The 24,473-nt window shown below is 37.6% G+C and overlaps 1 protein-coding gene across 1 annotated transcript in view; it reads right to left on the reverse strand.

Moving 5' to 3' along the window:
• Positions 1 to 24,473, reverse strand: part of PREX2 (phosphatidylinositol-3,4,5-trisphosphate dependent Rac exchange factor 2) — a gene marked incomplete at its 5' end in the record, with an annotated part of 167,792 nt that overhangs the window by 111,221 nt on the left and 32,098 nt on the right. The window contains 5 exons of the mRNA XM_084203160.1: positions 5,958 to 6,119; positions 7,820 to 7,921; positions 10,577 to 10,681; positions 12,400 to 12,522; positions 12,599 to 12,670. Coding sequence (XP_084059286.1) covers positions 5,958 to 6,119; positions 7,820 to 7,921; positions 10,577 to 10,681; positions 12,400 to 12,522; positions 12,599 to 12,670 — 564 coding nt within the window. The remainder of the gene's footprint in view (positions 1 to 5,957; positions 6,120 to 7,819; positions 7,922 to 10,576; positions 10,682 to 12,399; positions 12,523 to 12,598; positions 12,671 to 24,473) is intronic.

Below are 24,473 nucleotides of genomic sequence, written 5' to 3' on the forward strand. Positions count from 1 at the left end.
TCTGTTTACAGAGATAAGTGAGATTGCACAACCATCACACTGGAACACAATCCAGGTCTCTAAGCAAAGCCACTTCAGGATCTGTACTAACTAACCACTACTGCTTCCAGTCAGGATCAAGTGATCAAACAAGCCAAAGATGAATGTCACCTACAGCCACCACAGCACATTTCCCTTCCTAAGACAGCATCAGTACCAGCATGCTAATTTTACAGTTTTATTCAAAATCAAACACTGAAACATTTTAAAAGCACACTCAGTGATATAAATTAGGCATAAATTAGGGCTGTGTGTAATGCTTGTTGACTATAATTACAGAAAAACAGGTCACTTTTTTCCATTCCATTTCATTGCTTTTGTGTATTAAACAGTAAACAGTATCTTATTCTGGGTTTCAAATTTGCTGGGATAGTACTTACTAACAATTTGCATTTTAAAGGGTTGGATACTTTCTAAAGGGTCTCGGTTTGTTTTTTACACAAAACTTCAACTTGGCAGAAAAATAGTAGTTTTTTGTAAGGAAGCCAAAAAATATCAGCTTAAGGCTTCAGAACTGTACAAGAAGTTTCAGCTTTCTAAAAAAGGATGGAATTCTTTTCATAGAAAGGATTTTATTAAAAAGCTTGTCTTTTCTTATTAAAGAATTTCATTTTCACTATAGAAAAACACAACCTTTTCCCAACAGTCCTAACAAGATCTGCTACTGTGACAGCATCTTGTCATAAAAAAACCACATTTAATACATATTTGAAGTTTATATAATTCAGGCTACCTGACTTATTTTACAATCACTTCATTCATTATTCAAGTTTAGCATGACAGTATGGCAGTGAGGGTTGTCTGTCCCATATTACTACCCTTTGTTATCCTCCTAATTTTGTTCCCTTTGTAAAATATACTGCTAGGGGATGAAAATAAGGTTCTAGAGATACTTTATTCCCTTGGAGACTTTTCGTCCAAAGACTGAACAGTGTCAATGTCACTTCTCAGATACCTTCTGACAAGATCAAAACCCATGCTGGTGTGATTGCAGGTCAGTGAATTTTGTTAGGGCTGTTTTATTTGCTAAAGTCCAAGGGAGTAAGAAAACAGGACCAGAAGTCACATCTTGCTGTCCTACATAACAGTGCAAGTGCAGAAAAATCCCCTGTCCCTCCCCTGCCTATGCAATACTTGGGACTTGCCTGTTTCTAGACTTTAGGTGGGCATGGAACTGAACTGGAGAAAAATGGAAGGGTGTATTACCTGAAAGCACTGCTGTTTCTACACCTGGGGTGAGCATGGCTCTCTGCCACACCCCTTAGAGATGAAAAAGGTGCCTGAGGAAGGATGAAGCAGAGAGCACACACAAGCACTGCCATATCTGCCATGCAATTCAAAGGGCTGACAACCATAACAAGCTTTCATGAAGGATGGAGCTACACCTTAACCCTCCCAGGGGTTCTCACCAGGAACACCAAGCTACAGCTGATATCCAGCCCAGCAGGACAATTCACTTATCCAGCTCCAAGCTGTCCCTCTCATGGGGGAATGTCAAGGCTGCAGTAAGAAGTGAGGGGTCATCCTCATCCCAAAAGCAGGTGAGATTTTTGCTGCACAGCTAAAACTGAACTACGCTACCTACAATATCCTGGAACAACAAAACCTTCTGATACAAATGTGCTTTCATTAAGCATTCACACTTGAAGCTACCATAGGAATTTCCAATATGAGCAACTTGAACTTGAAAAGGAATTTGCTATTTCAAAGTTTTCACGGACATTTAAACTCAGTGATTCTAAGAGGAGATGATAGAGTTGCTCAACCTAAATGTAAAATCACTACTACTATGCTATTCATGCTTCTGTATATTTAAAGTACCTGCAAGTAGCAATCATGGGCTATTTTCAGTGAAACCAGTGTTTTTGTTATCTGTCAATTTGAAAATGCCGTGTATTGTAGAAACAACCTATTTTAATCATCTTCCAACAAATCACATAAATAATTCAGTTGGGGGAAAAAAACCAACCTGCAGAGCAGGCTCATCTAGACTAATTTTGAATGGTCAATCTAGACTAATTTTGTCTCCATCTGTCCTACTGGGTCACTAAAGACTGTACAGCAATCCTCTTCTGTGGGTAGCACCCCAACCAAATACTCTGTGCCCTTTGAGGATAGCTGGTATGGAAATTAAAAGCCCATCAAATCTTGGAGCCTGCTAGCTATTTAGGTATAATGGCTTCTGATAACCTTTCTGATAACCATGTGTGTCAGTCAGACACCTATGATTCTAACTAAGGAAACAGCTCAGGTGAGAGGTCTGAAGTGTGGGCTACCATGACCATATCAAAAAATAAAACCACTGGAAGTTCAGAGATTCCATCTCAGGTAAGATATTACTTGATGATATGGAATCACATCAAGGAGTAATATTTGGAATGGAAAGGAACAGAATACCCCATGCTACTGTCTCTAAGTTGGCCTATGACTCACATTGGGTTGTTCAGCTTCAAGTTTACAAAAAATGCAACAATTTTATTTTTTCTTCTCTCACTGAAACATCCACGCAAATTTTACTGACAGACTCCTTGAGCTGCTGAGCCATTCTCCAACTGAGACAGCCACCTACACAAGTTCTGAATTCAGGCCAATAAATTAAACCACTTAGGAAATTAAGTGAGAAAGTCATTATATTCAAAATCATCTTTCTTGAAACAGATGTTCCATTTTTTTCCATGAATCTGTATTTTTATCATAATAAACACGAGCTTCATTTTATGACACTTAAGTATAGGAATTCAAGTCATGCTTTGATCAGATACTAAAAATAGTCTTTATTTTTTTCCCTTTCCTTCCAGTTGGGGCCAAGCAATGTGCTAAGCATTTCCTTCTGGAAGGAAATCTCCAACAAGTTTGCCTCTTTATTTTCAGCATTGCAGAAAACCAGATGTTTATTTAATTGAATCCACTCTCAAACATTGCATTCATGAACTTCTTTTTTTGTAGTTGCTGTTGGGAATCCTTCAAAATACTGTTAGCTCATGTACATGCTCTGGAATTCTTACCATTTCAAGGACTAACCTTATACTATGTCTGAAAAAGATGCACATCTTAAAATCAAGGCAATTGTGCCATTTTTTTGCAAATTTTTTTGCAATTTTGTGCACCCTGTGGTTGCCATATGATATCGAACCTGATCAGCTAAAATACAATAAACACCACATAACTCTACTGAGAGTATCCTATTTTAAGACAATGGCACTCTTTCAGAGTTCAAGCACAAGTGAAACCCTAACATGAAATCTAGGAAGAGGGGAGGTGGAAAAAATAAAACAAAAAACCAAGAAAACAACCCACCAAGGATGGTAGGAAATTACTTTGTTACAGAGTAGAGAATACATTCTGAGCACAGGGAGAATAAGTCTGTTTCAAATGCTCATGCCCATACTGTTACCATTCCTTCTTTATTGTTACCTTTGCTCATTAACACATTTCCAAAATATTTCCATATTTCCTACCAGATGTTTTATCTAGAATTCAGAAGAAACTTAATGCAGGAAAATGCATTCCATGTTCAGGGATAGAGGTTTGAGAACAGTAAGTTCTTAACCAACTTATATGACTAATAATGCATTGAGTTAATAATACTGCAACTTTATACTTGAGTGTGTTCATTAAGAAGGATTTGAAAAATATCTATGACTCAGACATTGGAAGCAAGAAGAAGAATTTTAATCACTGTAGTGCAGTAGAAAATTTAATTGAAAAGTTAAAAATAATAGAAGGAATAAAGTGGTGATGGACAATAAGGATTATTTAGCAAATTTTCTTGCCATAAAGTATTGAGCACTTATCTTGCAATTGCTTCTATTATAAGGTTATCACACAAGCATTTCCAATGCATTTAAATGTTCAGATACACTAACCTTCCTACGTTACTGCTGATGACAGCAACTTCAAGCTAATGACAAGAAGAAACACATTTTCTCCTAGTCTAAAGTAGCAGCTGTTAAGTGATGTTAACTAGACCTCCTCTCAATTCAAACATTTAGAATTTTACTTTATCTTTGACTTATTCTCTTTAATTTCAGATAGAAGGTTACAAATAAGTGTAGAAAGTTGTGTCTGAATATGGACTGGCAATTATATCACTTTTCTACTTGCTAAAATTCCTTCTCAGGATGCACAGTGAATTTTATTGGTATTTCATAGTGACCATCCTATACCAAAATATTACAGTGCACTGAGCTCTAGCATGAGATGACTTGCCAGGAATGGAAAAGCAGTTCTTGAAAATGCCTCTACACAAGGAAAAAAATAGCTGAAGTGAAACATTTCAAATCACACAATGCACTGAAGAAGCATGAAGAATTTTGATTAAAGTAAAATTAGTCACTTAATCCACATTTAGAATGAACCAAATCTTCCTACACTACTCAATTAACAACAAACCAAAGGTTTGCTAAGTCCACTGAGCAGGAGATTTCACATGGAGCATACAGGAAATAATTATGTGGTGTCATGGGTAGTATTTAGGGGGGCCTTTGTTCAGATCTGTGCTCCTTTCAGGCAGTGGCTTGTTCTGCTGAATCCTTGTAGATCACAGGGGAAAGCTAAATCCAGTACTGCAGAACCAGAGCACATCCTCAGGCACAGTACAGTAAAACCAGGAGGGATAGGGAGGGAACAGACCCATGAACAAACTATTTCTTATTTCTGCTTATTTACCTACTACTATAAATACCTATTTATAAGTTGTCTATTCTAATCAATTGTTACTTGTCAGACTTCATGGGGAACTCTCTCAGTTAAAGTTCAGACAGATCTGTCTTGACCCTTTCTTTGCCTCAGTGTCCCATCTGTGTCCCATCCACATCCCTAACCCTTCCTTTCCTAGGCCATACAAAGGAAATTTCCCACTATATAGACTGAGGTCTTTGAGCACCAGACTAACATGCAACAAACACATTTTTCTTGCTACATCTCCCAGCCTGCAAGCCTTCCACAAAGCTTAAAGAGATAAAAACCTCTTTCTCTAGTTCTTAAGCAGCTTTCTCAGGAAGAAAATAGCATATTTGAGCAAAGCATTCAAAAAAAGCAAAGTATTGCTTCCATGCTGAAATATGCCTCTTAAAAAGCCTGTGTCTTTTTGGCTTTTTGAGCCAGTTTTGAATATGTTACACTGTTTGCTTTATGTTTCTTTCATTGAAACTTCATTTGTGTTGCCTTCCATCCCAGTGCAGTAAGTACAGACCCATTGATACAAAACGACCAAAGGAATTTAAAAATAACACTCTTATCTGCACCTCCCTTTCCATATGAACTAATTACAGAGCTCAGAATAGTTCAAAAGGAAGATTTTGGTGCTACAACTACTTGATCTTTTTGTTTTCTTGGGGAAAGTGTGGCTCTTCTGGTTACTACTTAGAATTCTAACTCAGAACCACATCTATGGTTACTTCATAAAGCTTGGTTGCAACACTAAAGTTCTTCCATTTGCAAGCCATTAAGAAGCCCCACAAATCTCACAGGGATTCCATTGAATATGTTTAAATTAGTTTAGCTCACCCAATATCAAGAGACTACCAACAAGCTTATAAGCTCAATGCTTAACCAATAATATACAACAAACAAAATATTTTTCGACCAGACAAAGTGCTGCTAGGCCAGCATTGACAGCAGTAAAAAAAAAAAAATCAGCATTTAAATTAAGATTTGTAAATGTGTCTGTGTTCACAGATACATGTTAATACAAATGCTAAATAACTATCCTCCCTTGAAGTCTGCAATTTCATACAGCATTGCTCCATCATGGACAACTTAATTTACAGAGTAGATCTCAAAAGCTGTGACTTCACAGAACTGTGGACTTGACAGAACCTCAGGGTCACAAAAACAGTGTGACACATACTTGTGGAAAACTGTTACTCCTGCCTCAACACAGAAACCAGCAAATCCTACGACAGCAATGACAGTACCTCCCATCCTTCAACGTGAGACTGCCATTCTTCCAAAAATTCTAATTTTTCCATTTGTCTCTTGGCCTCATTTATGTTGGAACAGACAGCTTTCATGGCCTGGAGAGCTTCCATTAGGGCTGCATAGTCACTGTGCTTCCTTGGAGTCCGCTTCAGTAATTCCTATTTAGGCATAGAAAAAGGGGAGAAAAATAGGAAAAAAAGAAAAGAAAAAAAGAAACCAGTCTTTGATCTCTAAAGGTCCATTACAGGAGACATAAACCAAACCAGCATACAAAAAGAAAATAGCCAGTCCTCTCTTTTACTAAGCAGAAATGTAGTAACCCTTCTAAAATGGCCCTAGTAGGACACTAAAACTCAAGAGTAACTAATTATTAACAATAATCATCATGACTTTGGAAGAAGTTTGCATTTCAGCTGCTTTCTCCTCCAACAATGTTTCTTCATTTTGAGCTGTGGGGTTTGGGTTTTTTTGTTTGTTTTTTACATTCTGCAGGATACAACTGTTCAAGAGCAAGGATAACAATTCTGCTAAAAAAAACCAGGAGATCGCTCATGTCAAAATTAACACCTGCCTCTCCTGCAACTCAGGGCAGAAAACACATTCCTTTAGCTCCACACTATTGTTAAACCTCAGGCAATGCAGCAGAGCAGTGAACAATAGCTTAGGTGACTCACTGATTTCAGATGTACTGGCAGCCATGCTGATAAACAAAAGTGGAGCCACCAGCATTTGTTTGAGATTTCCCATCTCAAGCTACCAACTCCCCATTTACAGCTGGGCTGACTGAGAACAGCCTTCAGCAAAGCCCTAACCCTGCTGCCACCACACCCTGTATTTAAATTTTCTTAATATATTCATTTCATTGCTCTAGAGTAATTCATTAGTCATTTTTCCCTGTTTTATCTGTATGCCTTTCAAAAATAGAATAGAAAAATAATTTCAAAATAGACCAAGGGAACTGTAAAGCCACAGCTATCTCATATGACTCACACCTCATTGTAATGATTATTTTTTAATCTGTTTTAAAAAATTTTTTATTCTAACCTGTTTCTTACTAGATTTTTCATGTCATATGCCTCACAACCGGCAACTTTGCAGATCAACACTCACACAGGCATTGTGAAAAATACTGTCCAATAGTAATTTTTCAGGTAGCTTTTAGAGTAGAACTTGCTCTGGTTTTCCTCTCAGAGTTTGGAACAATTAGCAATATGAGATCTTAATTTGTTAAGCAACAATTTGCTTAAAATATTTACTTACTTTCTTGTATTTTATTTCCTAAGAGGGCAAATTACAAATCCAGATGTTTGAATATCTAATGTTTATCACCACGTTAACATTTTTAATTCATTTAAGCTATCACAATATGATAACAATAAACATAATTGTACATAAAACCATTTACAGCACCATACTGTTACTCCACAGTTTTTCTGTAAAAAAAATCCATTAATATTTTTAATTTTCAGTTTGCTGATGATAAATTCGCATCATCAAAGTACACCACCAGCAAACTCTGCTATCCCAAGCATTTTAAGCAAGGGCACGATTGAACCCAGCTGAAATTAGTCTCATTAAACTCTCCCAAATGCCTCACTTCTGCCCAACAATGAGGAGGCAACCTTACAACTACAAGCAGAACAGAGCTAATCATCTCAATCCAGCCAAGCTCCTCAGTTCTTTTAATGCTAATGGTCAGAAGACTTGCCACCAGTTTAATGGGAGCAAGGCTGGGTCCAATATCTTAATAAAGAGATAATTCACTGCAGAGAAAGATTGTTCCTGGGGTTCAGAAACATGCTTAGCAACCAGTTTTATACAGGAAGTATAAAGTCCTCAATAAAAATCTTGTGAGTACCTTCAAAAGAAGGGGATACTTGCATATTCTCTGTATTGGTGTCACTAGATATCCCTCCAGGGGCACGTCTGTGTTCTTGCGTCCTCCAAGGAGCATGCAGTTCTGGAGTGGGAACAGGCACACAAATTATTGAAAAATCCCAAGAAAATTATCAGAAATAAGGACAAGGGCATAGGTATACAGCAGTGTTTGGCTAAAGTAGACACAAACTGTGTAAATATATATATATATAAGGAGGGGGGGTTGCAAGACTGTCAAAAGTACAGGCTTGAACATGTTCACAGGCTATCACTCATGACAAGGAAGCCAAAAAGGCAGAATGCAGGCCTCTCAATTAGTACCTTCTTCATCCAGTCTGATGAAGAGGACTTTATTTCTTAAAGTTTGAAACCAAAAGACAGTAAAAAAATTGCTCAAAATATGCTTTCAGACTTCAGCAAACAAAAATAAAATATTTCAGGGTGACCACTATAGCTGCTGCTGTTTCTAAAATGTGTTTGCAGTGGTATCAAAGATGGTTTGAATACGGCCATCCTAATACACACCTCAAAAAAACCATATTCTATTTTCATGCTTCTGTATTTAAATTTGATGTGCAATCAATAAAATACCCCGAAGTCATGGGCAAAAGGCTATTAAAAAGTTTCAACACAACATCTGATTATGGAAGCATTAAACATCGGGTGGAAGTACCCAACAAAACTAGCTGAGAGATAGAAAAGAATAAGGGCTTTTGGGGATAAGAAAACACATAAAGCACATCACAGCAAATATTTGGAATTGCTGGAATTAAAGTCTAAGTACGAAAAGACCTAAAGTAATGATGACAATTATTTTATGGGGAGATCAGAAGGAAGTGTGATGCAATGGCATGAGATAATCTCAGCTTCAAAGAACAAGTTGTCTAAACTGAGGGCACTAAACAAAGGCAGTTTGAGACAGCCAGATGAGATGTTGACACAGATCTGGATGCAGACACATTGTTGATGGAACAGAGGCTGCACAACTGGCTGCCCACCCAACACACCTATCCTACAACCAGTGCTGCTAGGGATCTCCACACCCACTCTTAGGTCTCTGCTTTGTACTCATGCTTAACCAGCTTCTGTCTTATCCTCAAGGATGGCTTAGCCTAAAGGATTTCACTTCCAAACACACAAGCTTTACTGATAAAGACCAAGTAAGATAATGGCAATGCAGACTATAGTTGTTATAACAACTGCCTCTAAACTCAAAGCCTCCAAAGTTCTGGTTTCAGCTCCCAGTAATTTATAGATAACTACAACTCTAATGACTCTGATGACCTGAACCCTTTGGTGTGTCCAGAAGGCTTTGACTGTGCTTTCAAATCATGCCCTAAATCCATGAGGAACCCAAACCAGATGAGAAAGCCCTCTGCATGTGCCCCAGAGCACCTAAAACAGACACACTTGAACTGCCACAATGACACACTTGGCTTCCTTTGTCACAAAACAAGCTCTTTGCCATCTTTCTCCAGAGTATTTTGCTTTTGGCCTCTGTAGTCAGCATTCACCCTGTCTTCTTGAGTCTGGCCATGCTGCTCCCAATACAAGAACCACATGTATGAAGCTCCCCAGTCTGGGACAAAATGAAAGATACTGTGTCAACCACTGAGGAAAAATAGGACAATTTTGAAGCAGTTTTTAACTGTAAATAACCATTTTGCTGAGTGTAAGAGACACTCAGCAAAAAGGCAGATGGTCCTCATGTCACACAGTACCTCCTACAATAAGGAAATTCCCACACTGCTCACTAACTTGGCTGTAAGTAAGTGCAGCTGGGGAGTCAGATCTGGTATCTTTCAAAGCATCAGTGTGATGAAATAGGACTTCACCAAGAACTCTGTCAACAGCAGTAGTGGAACCCTACTGCATGCTAAGTATAATTAATAAAATGAACTGAAGACTTGTGATACTCTCAGCGTTGGCAGAATCTTTTTTTCTCAAACACATCTGTGATGCTTTGCTGAAAGGGTCATTTGTTCTCCAGTCCCAAAACACAATGATCAAATCTGATCACTCCAAAATTTGATAGCATATCCATGGACACTTGCTCAGGTATTTAAGTTCCAATATAGTAGACTACTCATTTCACCATGGTGGAAACAGAAAAATCATTCCACACTGAATCCTACCTTTAACAAGTAAAGTCAACTATTAGCAAACTCAGTATTTACATGAAAATTTGTTTTGCTGTTGAAAAACCATGAGGACTATATCACACCTAACATTTTCAAACCCCTCCTTACTTGACTTATAAAGTGAAAGACTACTTGTGGAGCTGTTTCTTTCACCTTGGATTAAGTCAGCATCTAAGATTTGAATGGCTACTCTATGATCCATAACAAATGATTTTTCTGTCTGCAACAGCACTGGCTACAGTAACATAATGTGGACCTCCCTTCAGAAGTTATGCTGAGTTCTCCAGCTCCTTTATACAATTCCTTTCCCCATCCCTCTTCATCTATTTTATCCTATTCTTTGTCCTTTCTAGAGAGCCACACCCTTGCATCCTGGCCAGTACATTCAAGGTACACTGCCTAATTCTGTATTATCCACAGATCCAAGCACAGCAGTGAAAATATGATTTAACCACCCCCTTCCTCTGGAAACACCACCCCCACCTAAAATTGTCAGCTAACCACCTGCAGGTGTGCTTGTACTTGTTACATGGTGGAAGTGAAAAAAAAAAATTTGAAAAATAGGAAGTTAAAACACCAGTTCAAAGTTCATTTACCAAAAGAAACGTCCGCACTGTTCTTATTTTGTTCAGGTCAAGAAGAACTTTCTGTGCCTTCTCATGGTTACTACAGTACTCATCATAGATACGGAATTTCTCTTTCTGCAGAAACAAAAAGAGACATTGTTTTCCACTTGTCATTTTGATTTTTTCTTAATTAATAAAACATGGAATGAACCTTTTGCAAAGCTAATATGGCCTTCATTCTAGAAAGTCAGCTCTTCTTCATACACTTATTATTTGAGGTCTAGCCTCAAATTATGAACAGTCTGTAAGCACCCACTTGGGAATTTCAAACACAAATTCATAGAAAACAAGGTTGAAAGGGACCTCAAGGACCATCTGGTCCAACCTTTCTTGGCAAGAGCATAGTCTAGACAAGATGGCCCAGCATCCTGTCCATGGAATCTTAAATGTGTCTAATGTTGACGAATCCACCACTTCCCTAGGGAGATTATTCCAATGGCTGATTGTTCTCACTGTGAAAGTTTTTGCTCTGGTGTCCAACTGGAATTTCACCAGGAGAAACTTGTAACCATTACCCCTCCTATTATCCATGTGATTCTGTAAAATGGGAGTCTCCATCCTTGTAGCCACCTTTTAAACACTGCAACATAGTGATAAAGTCTCATTTAATCCTTCTTTTCTCAAGTCAGTTCTCAGGCAGCCACATGGAACACTTGCCATGATCATCCTTGGGGCTCTCCCCTTAAACCTGTCCAGATTGTCCACATCTCTTTTGTACAGCAGAGACCACAACTGAACACAGAATTCCAGCTGTGGCCTAACAAACACTGAGTGGACAGTGATAATGATCTCTTTATCTCTGCTGGTGATGCTCTAACTGCTGCAACCCAGCATGCTCTTGGCTTTATTTTTTTTGTGACAGCAGCACACTGTTCAATCCTATTGAGATGGTGGTCCACCAGGACACTGAGGTCTCTTTCCACAGAGCTGAGCCCCAGCTGGATAGATCCCACAAACACACAGGATAAAAACATACATCAAGAAAATGCAAAATGAATGGCTAATTTGTTAACATGATTACCCAATTTGCTGCTAACACTTGTTTTCAGACATGATCCATTTTTCTGCAAAGTTAAAAACCGACGTTTCTCAACTTCTGTAAATTGTTTCCACTAACCATTAATAGATTTCTCCTGCCACAATAAATAATTAAAGACTTAACAAACAAATGGGACTCTAACCAGAGATAACAATGAAACCTGGACTTTTTGTTAGGTCTACAACTGAAAGCAAACCAATTTGTCTTCATTTTGCAAAGCTCTGTAACAGTAACATCCTTGTTTTGCTCCAACTGGAAAAAAAATACTCCTAGAAACCAATTACTACAGGACATACAAACACACTTGTTTGTAGAGGTACTGCAGTTGTTGGAAATAAAATATCTTCCCAATCCAGAACCATGGAGGCATTTGATATGGTATATACAATTCTTTATTAAATATTCACATTTTTGCACAGCACTAAAGGGGAATAAAAAGATAGTACTACTCTTGCTGCATGCAACCTTGTACCTCATCTAACACATAGGAACAGCTTTGCCCAAGTTGCAGGTTGTCAGCCTGAGCTGATCTGGTGGATATAAAAATGATGAAACACCAGAAGCATAATTTAATATGTTTTCTTCACTGTCCTCCCATCTCTTTTTTTTTTTTTGGACATGACAGTAACCAAGAGATGAACTTCATTATGCAATCAAGTCATAGTTAGGCTTCATGACTACGTACGCTTATCATCATGATAGAAATTAATAAAAGCAAAAAACAAAAGAAAGGCTGAAATACAAGATAGCATACATAATTCAGAAAGCAGGTTCCAACTTCATGCTGTGCATTAGGTTCTGGCTGTAAACAGTCCTCCACAAGGGACAGGAAGTTTTTGTGAACTGCAAGAATATCTTCAATATTTGAAAACAACATCTGCAAAAGAATAAAACATACATAAGTGAAACATCAGATACAAGACAGAAGAAAAAAATGCAATTAGGAGACTAACCTTAACTGTTTCTTCTGTGACATTTTTATCCACTTTGGCTGCAGCACATTGGATCATTCGGTGAAGAAAAGCCTGCATGAAACAAGACAAATAAGGAAAAAGTTATTTCAGGAAGACTTGAACAACTTCTGGCATGTTATGCTTTAATTTGTTCCCAAACTGGATATAGAGCCATATCAGAATATTATTCAGAATCTAAAACAAGCTCTTTATTTATAAATCATTTAGTAGTCCTGTTATTCTAACGTGATAGAAAGACCTATCTACACAGTGTTAAAAAGAGTAAAATATTAATGAAGCTGAGAAACTGAACATTCTCTGAAGTACCACTTCCGCACTGCGCTTGTATTACAATCAAGCAAGAGAAAAATGTATTAATTTTCAAAATCTCACTCTATTACTTTACAAATTGAGCACAAGACAAGCCAAAATAAGATGCTAATTTCCAAATTAAACTAATCAGGAGATACTATTATGTCATGTAACTTTTACCATAGCAACCAAAAGTCAGATTTCAGACATATTAATAATCAAACTTATTGTAAAGTAAATTGGCTTAAACAACAGTCAGCTGCACCTGGTTTTGCTTAATGAAAACTCTTCCGTCTTCCCTCTGAAAGAACCTAATCCCTGGTGATCAAATTGGAAGTTAATAACACCACCAATGAAATACCAAAATTGTAAGCTTTCTTTTATTTTACATTCAAGAACTGGACACAAAAAGAAGATGTGTACAGTAAGAAATTCCTAAAGAAATAAATATCTCAAGTACAAAGAGCAGAATTAATTTTTAATAATTCATTTCATTACAAAGATATTGGTATGTCCTAAAAAGTATCTACAAACTGTAGACTAAAATATTACATTGGTAATTCTTCACACAGACATGCATATTCTTCAGTCATTAAAACCTGGCACCATGAGTGCACAAATGTCATGTCTTTCATAACCATTTAGCTCCGAGTCACTGTGCATTGTACACTGTACATGAGCTCATCTAAATTCTGGCGTGGTGCAAATTCCATAAAAGAGGCAATAAATAACCCCTGTGTGGAAAGATAGCAGTCACAGCAGCCCTTTTTGCCCTCTGCTGGGACTGAAACATTTTCATTCCCAAGCAATGCTCCTTTCTCTGCTGAAGAGGACTATGTAACTGGCATTACACATTTTTATTACTGAAGAGTCAAATCTAGTTATCCAGGACATAAACTGAATTAAGTTTGGAATACTGCCAGCACACTGTATGTTTCCTATCGCTCTCTACAACGATGTAGATTTTCTAGTTCATTAAACCCGTCTTTTTCCTGACTATTTGTGCTTTCTTTTTAATGTTTTACTGGTGCTAAAAAAATGCCATTAACTCATCCGCAGCGGTTAACTGATGGTGGACGACAGCTCTTCACATCATTCCTTGCTAAGAATATCCCCAGGGGTTATGGCAAATTTGCTGCATATATTATCTGCACAACCAATCCCACAAAGAGTGAAAGCCTGCGTGACTCTTAGTTAAATTTTTGAAGTTTTCACTAAACCATGCAACACCATTAAATATGCCTTAGAACTGAAGAGAAAAAAATAATAATTATAAGAACTACTTCTGAAACTCACATCTATTTTTACTATCTGTAACATCTCTCTGTTCACATTGTTTCCCCATAGACCAAACATACTGCTCATCTGCACTTATGTTATCTAAGAAGATCTTCATTTCCCGTAACTCTGAAGGAAGGTGAACATTAAACTGGCTGATAGTGAAACTAAGAAGGAACTGAAAGCTGAGGCATTAGTTATTCCCAAGAGATTCAAGATGCTATATGGGAGTCAGGAGGTCAAGAAGAGAATATATCAGCTGCAATAAACAGTTGTCCAAGCAGCACTGTCCCAGACATCACATCTGCAGAGGTTATCAGAAAATAAATCCAGGAAAATCCAAACTTTTGCAGAGCTCAGACACAAATCACTAATTAAAGTAGGGAGGCCTGGGACAACTTCAGTCCCTTCCTGCAACTTCTTGGAAGCCCCTGTAATATTTTGCTGTACTCATTCTGCAGGGGTAGTGTAGTCATGAGGCCAGATTTTTCCCTTAGACTGCCACGTGTTCACAGTATCATAGAAGCATAGAATGGCCTATGTGTTGGAAGGGACCTCAAAAACCATCCTGTCCCAATTCCCCTGCCATGGGCAGGGACACCTTCCACTAGACCAGGTTGCTCAGTGCTCCATTGTTCTCCCTATCAATGCAAATTTGCTTCCTGAAAAAAATCATTGTGCTGTGTCTCAAAAATCAATGCACGTGACAATTTGAATTTTTCAAGCTCTTATATGAAGTTCTACAAACTGCACATATTGCAAAATAATTGGAATAATTCACATCTCCTAGAAGAGTAGTGTTAAGAGAATTGAGGAGGGCACAGGTAGGGATGGATGTGTTTACCTCCAAGGCCGATCCCTAGCAGACTTCACCCGTTGTGGAGTGAACAAGGCAAAGCATTGAGGAAACCCAGGTTTGCAGGACATAAATCCCCTTATCACTCCCTTCTTGGAGCACAGAGACACCACAGATGCCACACACATAACACCTCTGTAGTAGTACTTGGCCAGGGAGAATGGACAGCCATCATCAGGCAGGAGGATGGAGAAGTAATTGATTTTTTTCGCACTGTAAAATAACCTCAATCCAGCACTGCAACAATGAAAAGACTAATGTCTCTGAACTCATATAAACACACAGGTCTCAGAGAGGGCTGACTACTTAAAAAAATCTCCATAATTATTTAAGCTCCAACTGAGGACAACCATAAGCATTTCTGCAAAAATTAGTAGACAGAGAAAAAGGAGGTAATTTGCAGACACAACTGTAAGGAGGACCCCAGCACAGAAATGACAGACTTTAAAAGGAAAATATGTAAGGATGGACAGAAACTACTCAGGAGCTGTCAGTTCTTCAGTTAATGGAAAGAAATAATTATATAAGCTTTTGAAAACATACTGCATAAGCTCTAATTAACCACTGAAAAACACATCTCTCAAAATATAAAAGTAGAATGGACATCTCAGCCAATTTACAGTTCACTAAAGAAATGGACACAAAAACAAAAAATAAAAAAACCCAAAAAAGTCAGGAACTCCTCTGAAATAGCACTGAATGCCTCCTAAAACTTTTACCACTATTTCAAGTATGAGACTCCAAGTCCACACTTGATACTGAGCACCACATGAAGGTGAATGAAGGAGGAAAGCAATTACGGATTTCAAGGAAACAACAGAACAGATCCTGTTCCTGGACTGACCAAACAGCTGTAGGAATCAATGGTTGTACATGATTTCCATGCTTACAAAAAAGCAAAAAACTAACAAAAATCACCAAAGTGAAAAATCAATTCAAACCTAATACAATTACATCAAACATACATGTCAGTAAATCATGACTCAGCTGTGTTTACTGGATCACATTACATCTTGCTGAGTTCACTTCAGTGTTCATCTACGTTGGTGTAGAAGTTTCATAGCACTACAACAAACACAGAGAGTAAAAAATAAATAACAAACATCTCTGTGCACTCCAGAATCCCAGAGCAATGTCACCTAGACGGATCCTCAACTTTCTCAAAGCTTTTCAAGTGGATTCCAGACTTTCCCTTAGCTTCCTTTCCGTTCTTAATTTTCTAATATAACAGCAAAGACATATGTAATCCTCTAGATTTTTACCTTTTGCCACCAGCATTCTATCTAACTTGCTATAGTATAGGGATTCAATCCTCCAGCACAGCAAGCAGCAATTCCTGGCACACTCTGCCAGCCAGACTACTGGTGATTTTTCTTTTAAGAGATCTCCATGCAACATTTCAGAGCAGCAACTTGGCTGGCTACCATAAAGAGCAGTCTAAATTTCAAAGACCAGATGAAAAGCAAATATAAAAAAGGATGTTTGTTGCCCACATTAAGAAAACAACACCCAGTTTTGTTTGTCAGTTTTTAGAACTGTTTATGGAAAACTGTGTCACTCTACGAATATTGTTGAGTCACTCAGAGTGCCACAACTCCTACCTCCACAAAGCTTGGCATTCAAATTACAGACCAAAACTTTCTAAAGCATCCTCCCAGAAACTTCATTAACACGAAATAGCATCTGCATGAGCAGTGCATATCTGCTTTGGAGAATAAATGTCCTAAAATATTGATAAAATTCTAAATATGAAGAGTCACATGGTAAGAAATTTTATGATCTTTACAAGTCAGACAAACTTGCAGACAAAAACATGGGGGTCCAACTAAATCCTTTGGAATAGGGGAGCAACTACATAGGAAATATATGAGACAACAGCTTAGTGCTAAAGCTCCCTGACTCCATTCAGGTCCTATTGGGAACTTAAAAATGCCTCTCTTTTTGTCTGTGACTCAGGGTCCCTGTACCATGGGGATGTAGAGAAGAGTAATTCCCCTCTACCTTTGAGAAATGTGATAAAGAATAATTTGGAGATAATTCCCTGCTAATAATAGCAATGAAGCTAATTACACTTTGTTCATCTTACCTGTGAACTGTTACATACTTTCTGTACTATTCCCTGGTCTAATTCTTTTACTCTTTGCCTGGCATTGCAGTAACACAATACAGGAAGCACTGGGCATGCAAATTAAACCATAAAACACTGAAAGTCCACATTCAGAGAATTATAAAAGAATTTATTCATTATGACAAATAAACACTAATGGTTTTGCCTGTCTGCTGATCAGCTGCCATTTTGTGAGGCAGCATTTTTTTACAGAGAACACACGCTGGGTTCCTGTTATGGGGATTTTGACTTCTGGTCTTATCAAAATAAGAGTTGCATTGTTTGCTGTTTGGTGGGGTTTTTTTCTTGATGGTTGCTCTGTGTTTTGTTGGAAAAAAAAAACAAAACAAAAAACCTACCACTGCTACAGATAGCACAAGGAGCTGCCAACAGCACAAATGACTTCTCTGACATCTGGAATGAAATCAGGGAAAACAAAGAAGTCTGCCTGCAGAAGACTCCCAGGGCACAAAGAGTTTTCGCCTTCTTTACAGATAAAATCCAGATATTATGTCAGAGCTACTGGATCACAAAACATATGTAACTATCTTTCTGAAAGTAAAAATCCTATTGGGATTAAGCTTATAAATAAATACTGGGTTTTACCTGGAAAAAATATTAAATGATTACTTATTTTTTTCCCCTCAGAATTCTTTTAACAGCATTTCTACCCTTAAATCTACACTGCCACACACAAAACCAAGGTGAACTGCAAAAAACATTTATATTTTTAATAAGGTAATTTCCTGTACATTTTCACTTTAGGAAAAACAGTTCAAGTGAAGTGCCCAACCTATCATAAAGCCTTCTGAATAAAGCTGTTTTGGACATTAAAATTGAATAGAATTTTATTTTGCACAGTGTCAAAGACAAAATCCTGTAAAGGGACGCACTATAAGGAAAACCTTTCTGTGTCTATGATAATAACCTCATCTTCACAAATTTAGAAATACAAATATGAAATACTTGTAGTTTCTATGTTCTCTCTTTACATTCTTAATGTAACTGTAAGCATCCGGATGGTGGAAAATGTTTTGGTCTTTTCACAATATTTCGAATGATCCTAGAGAGAACATGAAGATCTATACTTGGTAAGAAAACTGCTCTCTGTCATAGCTGACTAGCCTAATTCAGTTCACAGGCATCAAGGTGGTATTTAGCACAGCAGTTTTGCACACTATAATTAATGCACATCAGATTCCAAGTCCCAGAAGAACACCAAGCCAGTTTTGTTGAAGCACTTTTGTTTGATTTCGCCACAAGGAAGAAAAACACAAAAATCAATAGAGAAGACTCCAGCAGCAGTAGCAGCTGTGGCAAACACTGTGTTCCTACCCTCCTCTTCCCATTAACCTGTGCCAGCAGCAGTGGCAGTAGCTGCTCAGGCTGGCTTCTGCTACTGAACAAAAGACTCTTCTTCTCTCTCCAGTGATTCACCAGCTGAGGCACCACCTGTTTCTCCCATCTTGCCTGCAGGACTGGATGAATCACAACCAGCAGCGAGCATCAGCCAAGGTCAGATACATTCTTTCTCCCTGCTGTACCTAGAGCAACTTTCAAAGCCTAGAGCAACTTTCAAAGCCGGCATCATATTCCAGCGCTTGTAAGTGCAGAGGGAATAGATGGGCAACATCTGCAATGTTTTCTGTTCTAGTGATAATTTCTTTTCACAACCTACCAAACAACCCACTTCCCCATTCATCTGATCCTAAGGGACAACAGTCTGCCTGAAAGAGCATCCCTGAGTCAAAGTAAATATGAATTCATAAGTACACATGCAAATAAAGAAATTAATCCTTTGAAAAAATATGTATCTTCATAATATTTTCATACATTATTAATATGATGACACATTTTGGGATAATCAACCTATTCTTCATCATGCATCTTTTTTTTTTTTCTCTACCATATCTGAAAATTTCTAAGAGTAAAGCAAAAAAGCCTTTCCTCATCCTTCTTCAACCCTCAATCACCTTTTCTGCATTTTGTGGTCACTGACAATATTTTTCAACTTTTTACTGGACATATTATTCTTTCTTTCATGCACTGTGAGACTTTGAGAGAGAAGTCAGTTGCCTTCTCTCACAAGGAAGCATCCTCTAAACTCACGTTCCCCACCTCTGAAATCACCTGAGCTTTCACTTTTGATCCCTTCCTTCCTCTCAGCTCCACTGCAGATGAAAGTAAGAGATTTATAGTTTAAGTCCCGTTCCACACAGCCAGGCAGGATGTCTGATGTCTCCACCCTCTTCCTTGCACTGAAGCCATTCTCAAAAAGATTTAGTACAACCTTTTCCTGGCCCAGTTCAGAAGACATCTATTCCTTTTCTTCCCAGATGTCAAGAATCCTGCCACTAAAATAAGGATATCTAGTATCTTCCGTTTGGGAACCTGCTCTTCTGAGGACTAGCTGGTCTCTTGCTGGTCAGCAGAAGTTTGGTTGATGAGTAACGATGGAGGCACTCACATGCCTGCAGTTGAGATCATTCCAAATCTCACCAAATCAGAGGCTGAGGTCTGGCTGGATCACACATGCTCCTGTGATCTGATACCACATACAGCAAACTTCTAGAAGATCACCTAAATTTTTGCTTAATTAAAATATAGCTTAACCAGCTTTAGTAAAAGGCCATATACTGGCAGAAGTGACGCACCCCCAGCTGCAAGATAAGCAGAAGGCAGTTCTATGTAAATTGGGTTGCTGCTGACCAAGGCTTTATTCCATTAAAAAACACAAACAGGTTACATTCCAATCACCAAGAGGGGTTCTGGAAGGCAAAAAAAAAAAAAGAGACTGGCCTGTGAATTTCTGAACAGTCTGTTGGGATTGCAACAAACTGACCAAACAAGAGGCGTCCATATCGATAAACACAATGCTTCCAGCATGCCAAGATTCCTCTGAATTACATTTTGAAGATTTTTTTGACAAAAAAGATACTCTGTATTAAAAAACATTCACACGTATGTGGAATTCCCTGTGGCAATGCATCCTATGGTTCTGCTGGTGTATGTCATGAAGTGAATAATGTACTGCTAATCACATAACTTGTGATCTTGTATCACTCGAGTTGAAATGGAAAAGAAATTACATCTACCATTACAGCTTACTTCTCATAAAAGTCAGCTGTTTCCTGAATTTATACAACACTAGATTCTTGTTAGGAAATCCCAGTGAATTCAGCTGTGTCCCCTACTAACAAACCAAAACAAGAACCTAGGAAACCTCAGAACAAGTGTACATCTGGAAGTAACAGCATGTTCCCGTTATATTGCAATCATAATTAGAAAAGAATTTGACCTCATACTACAGTTTTCTGCTTCTTTTATGCAAGAATATCTTCCTCTGATCAATTTGGGGGAAAAAAATCTTAAAGTTTTATTTGAATTCACTCACAAAATTAGGATATTCCTAAATACTTTTTTTAAGAGAATAAGACCAATTAGGAAGAATTCAACATTCCTAGAATATTTTTGAGATAACTCTTCAATTTTATGTAGCAAATTTTATTTCTTTAAACAAATCAGTAATTTCAGGAGGTGCAAAAGATGAGAAACACGTGAGAGGACAAGATGAGAAACACATTTGTCAAAAATGACCCCTCCAAAAGAATTATTTAGATTTTCTGGTTCAATTTAAGAAATAATAGTTTGAAATTTCAAAAATATTACAAGAGAGTCATCCTTTGGATATCTCCTATATCCTTCTAAAGTCCACTAACATGTTTGAAGACCAGTGTGAGTCTTTATGGCTCAAAAATATCCACCAGAATTAAGAAAGCCATGATCTTTATTACTTATTATGAGGAGGAAACCTGGAAAAACCTATTACATCTCCACTTTCAGAATTTAAATTTAAGTATTAATTCCTATTGTATCTAAATAAGGGAGGAAAGTTGCACCAATGAAAACAAATTATTTGGTCCTCCATGATTAATGCAGCTTATTAAAAAACAAACAAATGTTTTTACATAAAAATTGGGGAAACTTGAAAATACTGAGAGGCAATCATAATGGAAGCCCACCAACCCCTTTTTACATGCTCAATTTTCAACACAACACTTTTTTTTTCTAATATTGGAATGCAAAGTCCTTAATTATGAAGTTATTTAATGTTTAATATGGCCAGATGCTAATTAGGAGTTAGAATGCTTGAGAGAGTTAAAATTTTCATTTTCAGAGTTGTATAAATAAAATGTACTCCCAAACACTGTTCACTGCCAGTTCTGGCTGCCATTTGCATTTGCACACAGGTGCCAAGACAAACACAAAGGAAGAATATGAAACAGCAGTTTTCTTCCCCAGTTTCAGTTCTTTGCAAAGCCTGCAGGGAAGCTGTAGTGAGTATAGAACTTCTAGAAAGCGCTTGCTCCTCATCATAGAAAAAGAGCTGAACCATCCCGTTTTAGTTCTTTCCCAAACAGTATCAGAACACCTCCCTACAGAAGGAAACATGTCTTGGATAATTCCTATTGCTTGCCATTTAAACAGGTCCACATTTGCATAGACTCATATGCAAAGATGCCTCAGTTCATGCAACCACCCTCTTATTAACACTGCAGTATAAGTATTTAATGTTTTTCAATTTGAACCAGAACTTTCATATATTATACAAATAATAAAACAAATAAAGGAGAAAACTACTGGTTTATGAAATTAGATGTCAATGTTAGTTGTCTCAACTCCATTCCAAAAAGAATACAATAATATAAAAATTTAAATTATTTTACACACAGCTTCTTACAAGGATTGTTACATGTCTCTATTCTCTACCCTGAGCTGGTCTCATAAATTTCCAGCTGTCCATATGCTTTTGAACCAATTTCCATAAAAAAAAAACAATAATTAATAATATTTTTTAGACTGTATTTGATTCACGGGATACTTCAACTGTGCAAATTCAAAGAATAGTAAATATTTTCTTTCTTTATTGGTTTGATAAATATTAAAAAGAGTAGATGATAAAAAAAAAGCTCTCTTTTTCCTTTATGCTATATATAAAGCAAATATCTACACATTTGTACATCTGCTGCACATTAATTATACCACAGGATATTTACATGCTGATCACCATTTACATCCATCAAAGAGGTTCCTCACCTTGAAGGATACAATGATCACTGAGTACATGATTTAAGAAAACTTAATGGAATATCTTAACATCCAGAATATATGGTGAATACCATTTGAATTTTGCCTTCCTGTCAAATAAACTCCTAATTTCAAGAAATATAGACCAGGATTCTACATGCATGCTAGGGAGAAATAACCCCTCACTCATTCACAGGCTATACTTCTCTCACTTTTCTTTTCTCCTTTTGCTATTCAAGCACAGACTTTTTTTTTTGTCTTATGTAGGTTTATGGCCTGTCTTTGGCTTTGATGAGTTCCCAGCATCATTGCACAACACACTGCCCTGTCTGTGAAGCATGTGTTCCTCAGGAACACAGACTCATGGCTGTTCTTGCCCTTTTCATTCATTTTTATAGAGAAACTGAAGACAAAACCTGATTGCAATATCATTTGCTTTGCCTTCTTAATGAAATTTTTGTTCCAATGTTGGGACCCTAAGATGACACAGTTTATTATTAACTTTTCCTGCAATAAGAGCATCATTCTTTTAGGCTGTAATCAAAAGCTTTAAACCATCCTCTGGTTGAAGCAGAGAGAAGTAGGGATTTTTTTTTTTAGATATGAAACCTGTGAAAATAGTACTAGGAGACTGTCAGTCCCAGTCGGTCCATGGGAACAGTGAGAAGAGCCACTATTTAAATTAAAAGGAGAATATTCAGCAGTCACAGCATCCTGCAAACCACCCTCCTCACCAGACCACTTGCACCATAACTGCAGACAAGCACAAACAGAGCACACTGGTGGCAGATGTCATCTGTAAATACTCAACCAGAGTTTGACAGCACAAAATACTACTCATACCAGGACACACTGCTGCTTACCAAAACACCCACGTTGATTCCACAGACTGAAGTCTCACTAAGTCTTTCTACATAAGGTTACATAAGGAAATGGAACATGTTTTAATTTGAATTTTTTACTTCATGCATTAATTTGTTGTAAGCAACATTCTTCCAATCCCTATTCTCCAAAGTAAATAAAAAGAATTGTCTAAACCATTCAAAGCTCCAGAAACCAGATTTCTAAGAACAACACATGGGAACAATGGTGTTAGTGGGACCAGGAAATCAAGAAACCATAAATAAATAGAAAATCTTGTTTTCCAGCATCTTCAATAGTTCTGGATCCTGCAGTCCATGCTTCCTCTGGATGAGGAGATGACGCCTCTGCAGGTTTTCCTTGTTTCCATAACAGACTACTATAATTTGCTATACAGGGGCTAGCCAAAGGCATTGCACTTGCAGACAATGAGCCATGCAGAGGCTCATCTGCTGGGCAATAACAAAAGCTGCTGTGATCACAGTCTCATTTCTGGACTACAAGGTGTTGCTTCTCCACTAGGGAGCCTAACTTATCCCTTTTAAGGAGCAGCTTATGGGTGGCACAGGTTATGGATGGCACAACTCCTCCAAGCCATGGGACCACCAGAACATATTGGTAGAGATGGCTTGGGAGCGAAGGTAAAATAGCCTCAGGAGCAGATCCACAGCTATGGAGTAGCTTTAAGAAGAGACCCAACATCAAGATCAAGTTTCAAAGTCTTTAGTCCCTACATCATCCTGACAGAAACACCTTCACCTTCCTTCTTCCCTTAGATCCTACACATAGGAATGAGAGGGAGGCAAGCAAGTAGTGAGGTCAGGGCAAGATGCTCTCTCTCTACTAATACTATTCCAGATGTTTGGTTCTCACAATTATATCAAAAATTAAAGAAGAAAAAATTGCAGGAAGATGGGTTCACTTTAAATTATGAAGCACAAGCCCAGACAAGTAACTAATACTTCACACATACAAATGAAGCAGACATTACACTAACTAATTCTGTCAGAAGGAAGACGAAAGAAAAGCCGCTTGCTTGGTCTTTCAGGCTTTATCTCATTTTCTCCAAGCTGCCTGTTAAAAATTACTAATTGCTAAACTTTGATTTTTTCCAGCAGCATGTGAAAGAAACCGGGATAAGAACAGAGGGAGGTTGCCAAATCCACAGTTAGAAACTTTCCACGGGCTTTTTTTTTTTTTTTTAAGAAAAAAACAGAGTTTCATTTCAAAATATTTTTCTAGCCTCTTCTACTGTGAAGATTGCAGTGCAATAATTTACAGAATGGATGCTATCTCTATAGATAAACAAAACCATCATTCACAAGAGATTTGACCTTAACCCTCTGTCCTAAAATAGTATGGCCAATTACATA

The sequence above is a fragment of the Fringilla coelebs genome, assembly GCF_963513975.1.
Source record: "Fringilla coelebs genome assembly, chromosome: 1".
Lineage (NCBI taxonomy): Eukaryota > Metazoa > Chordata > Aves > Passeriformes > Fringillidae > Fringilla > Fringilla coelebs.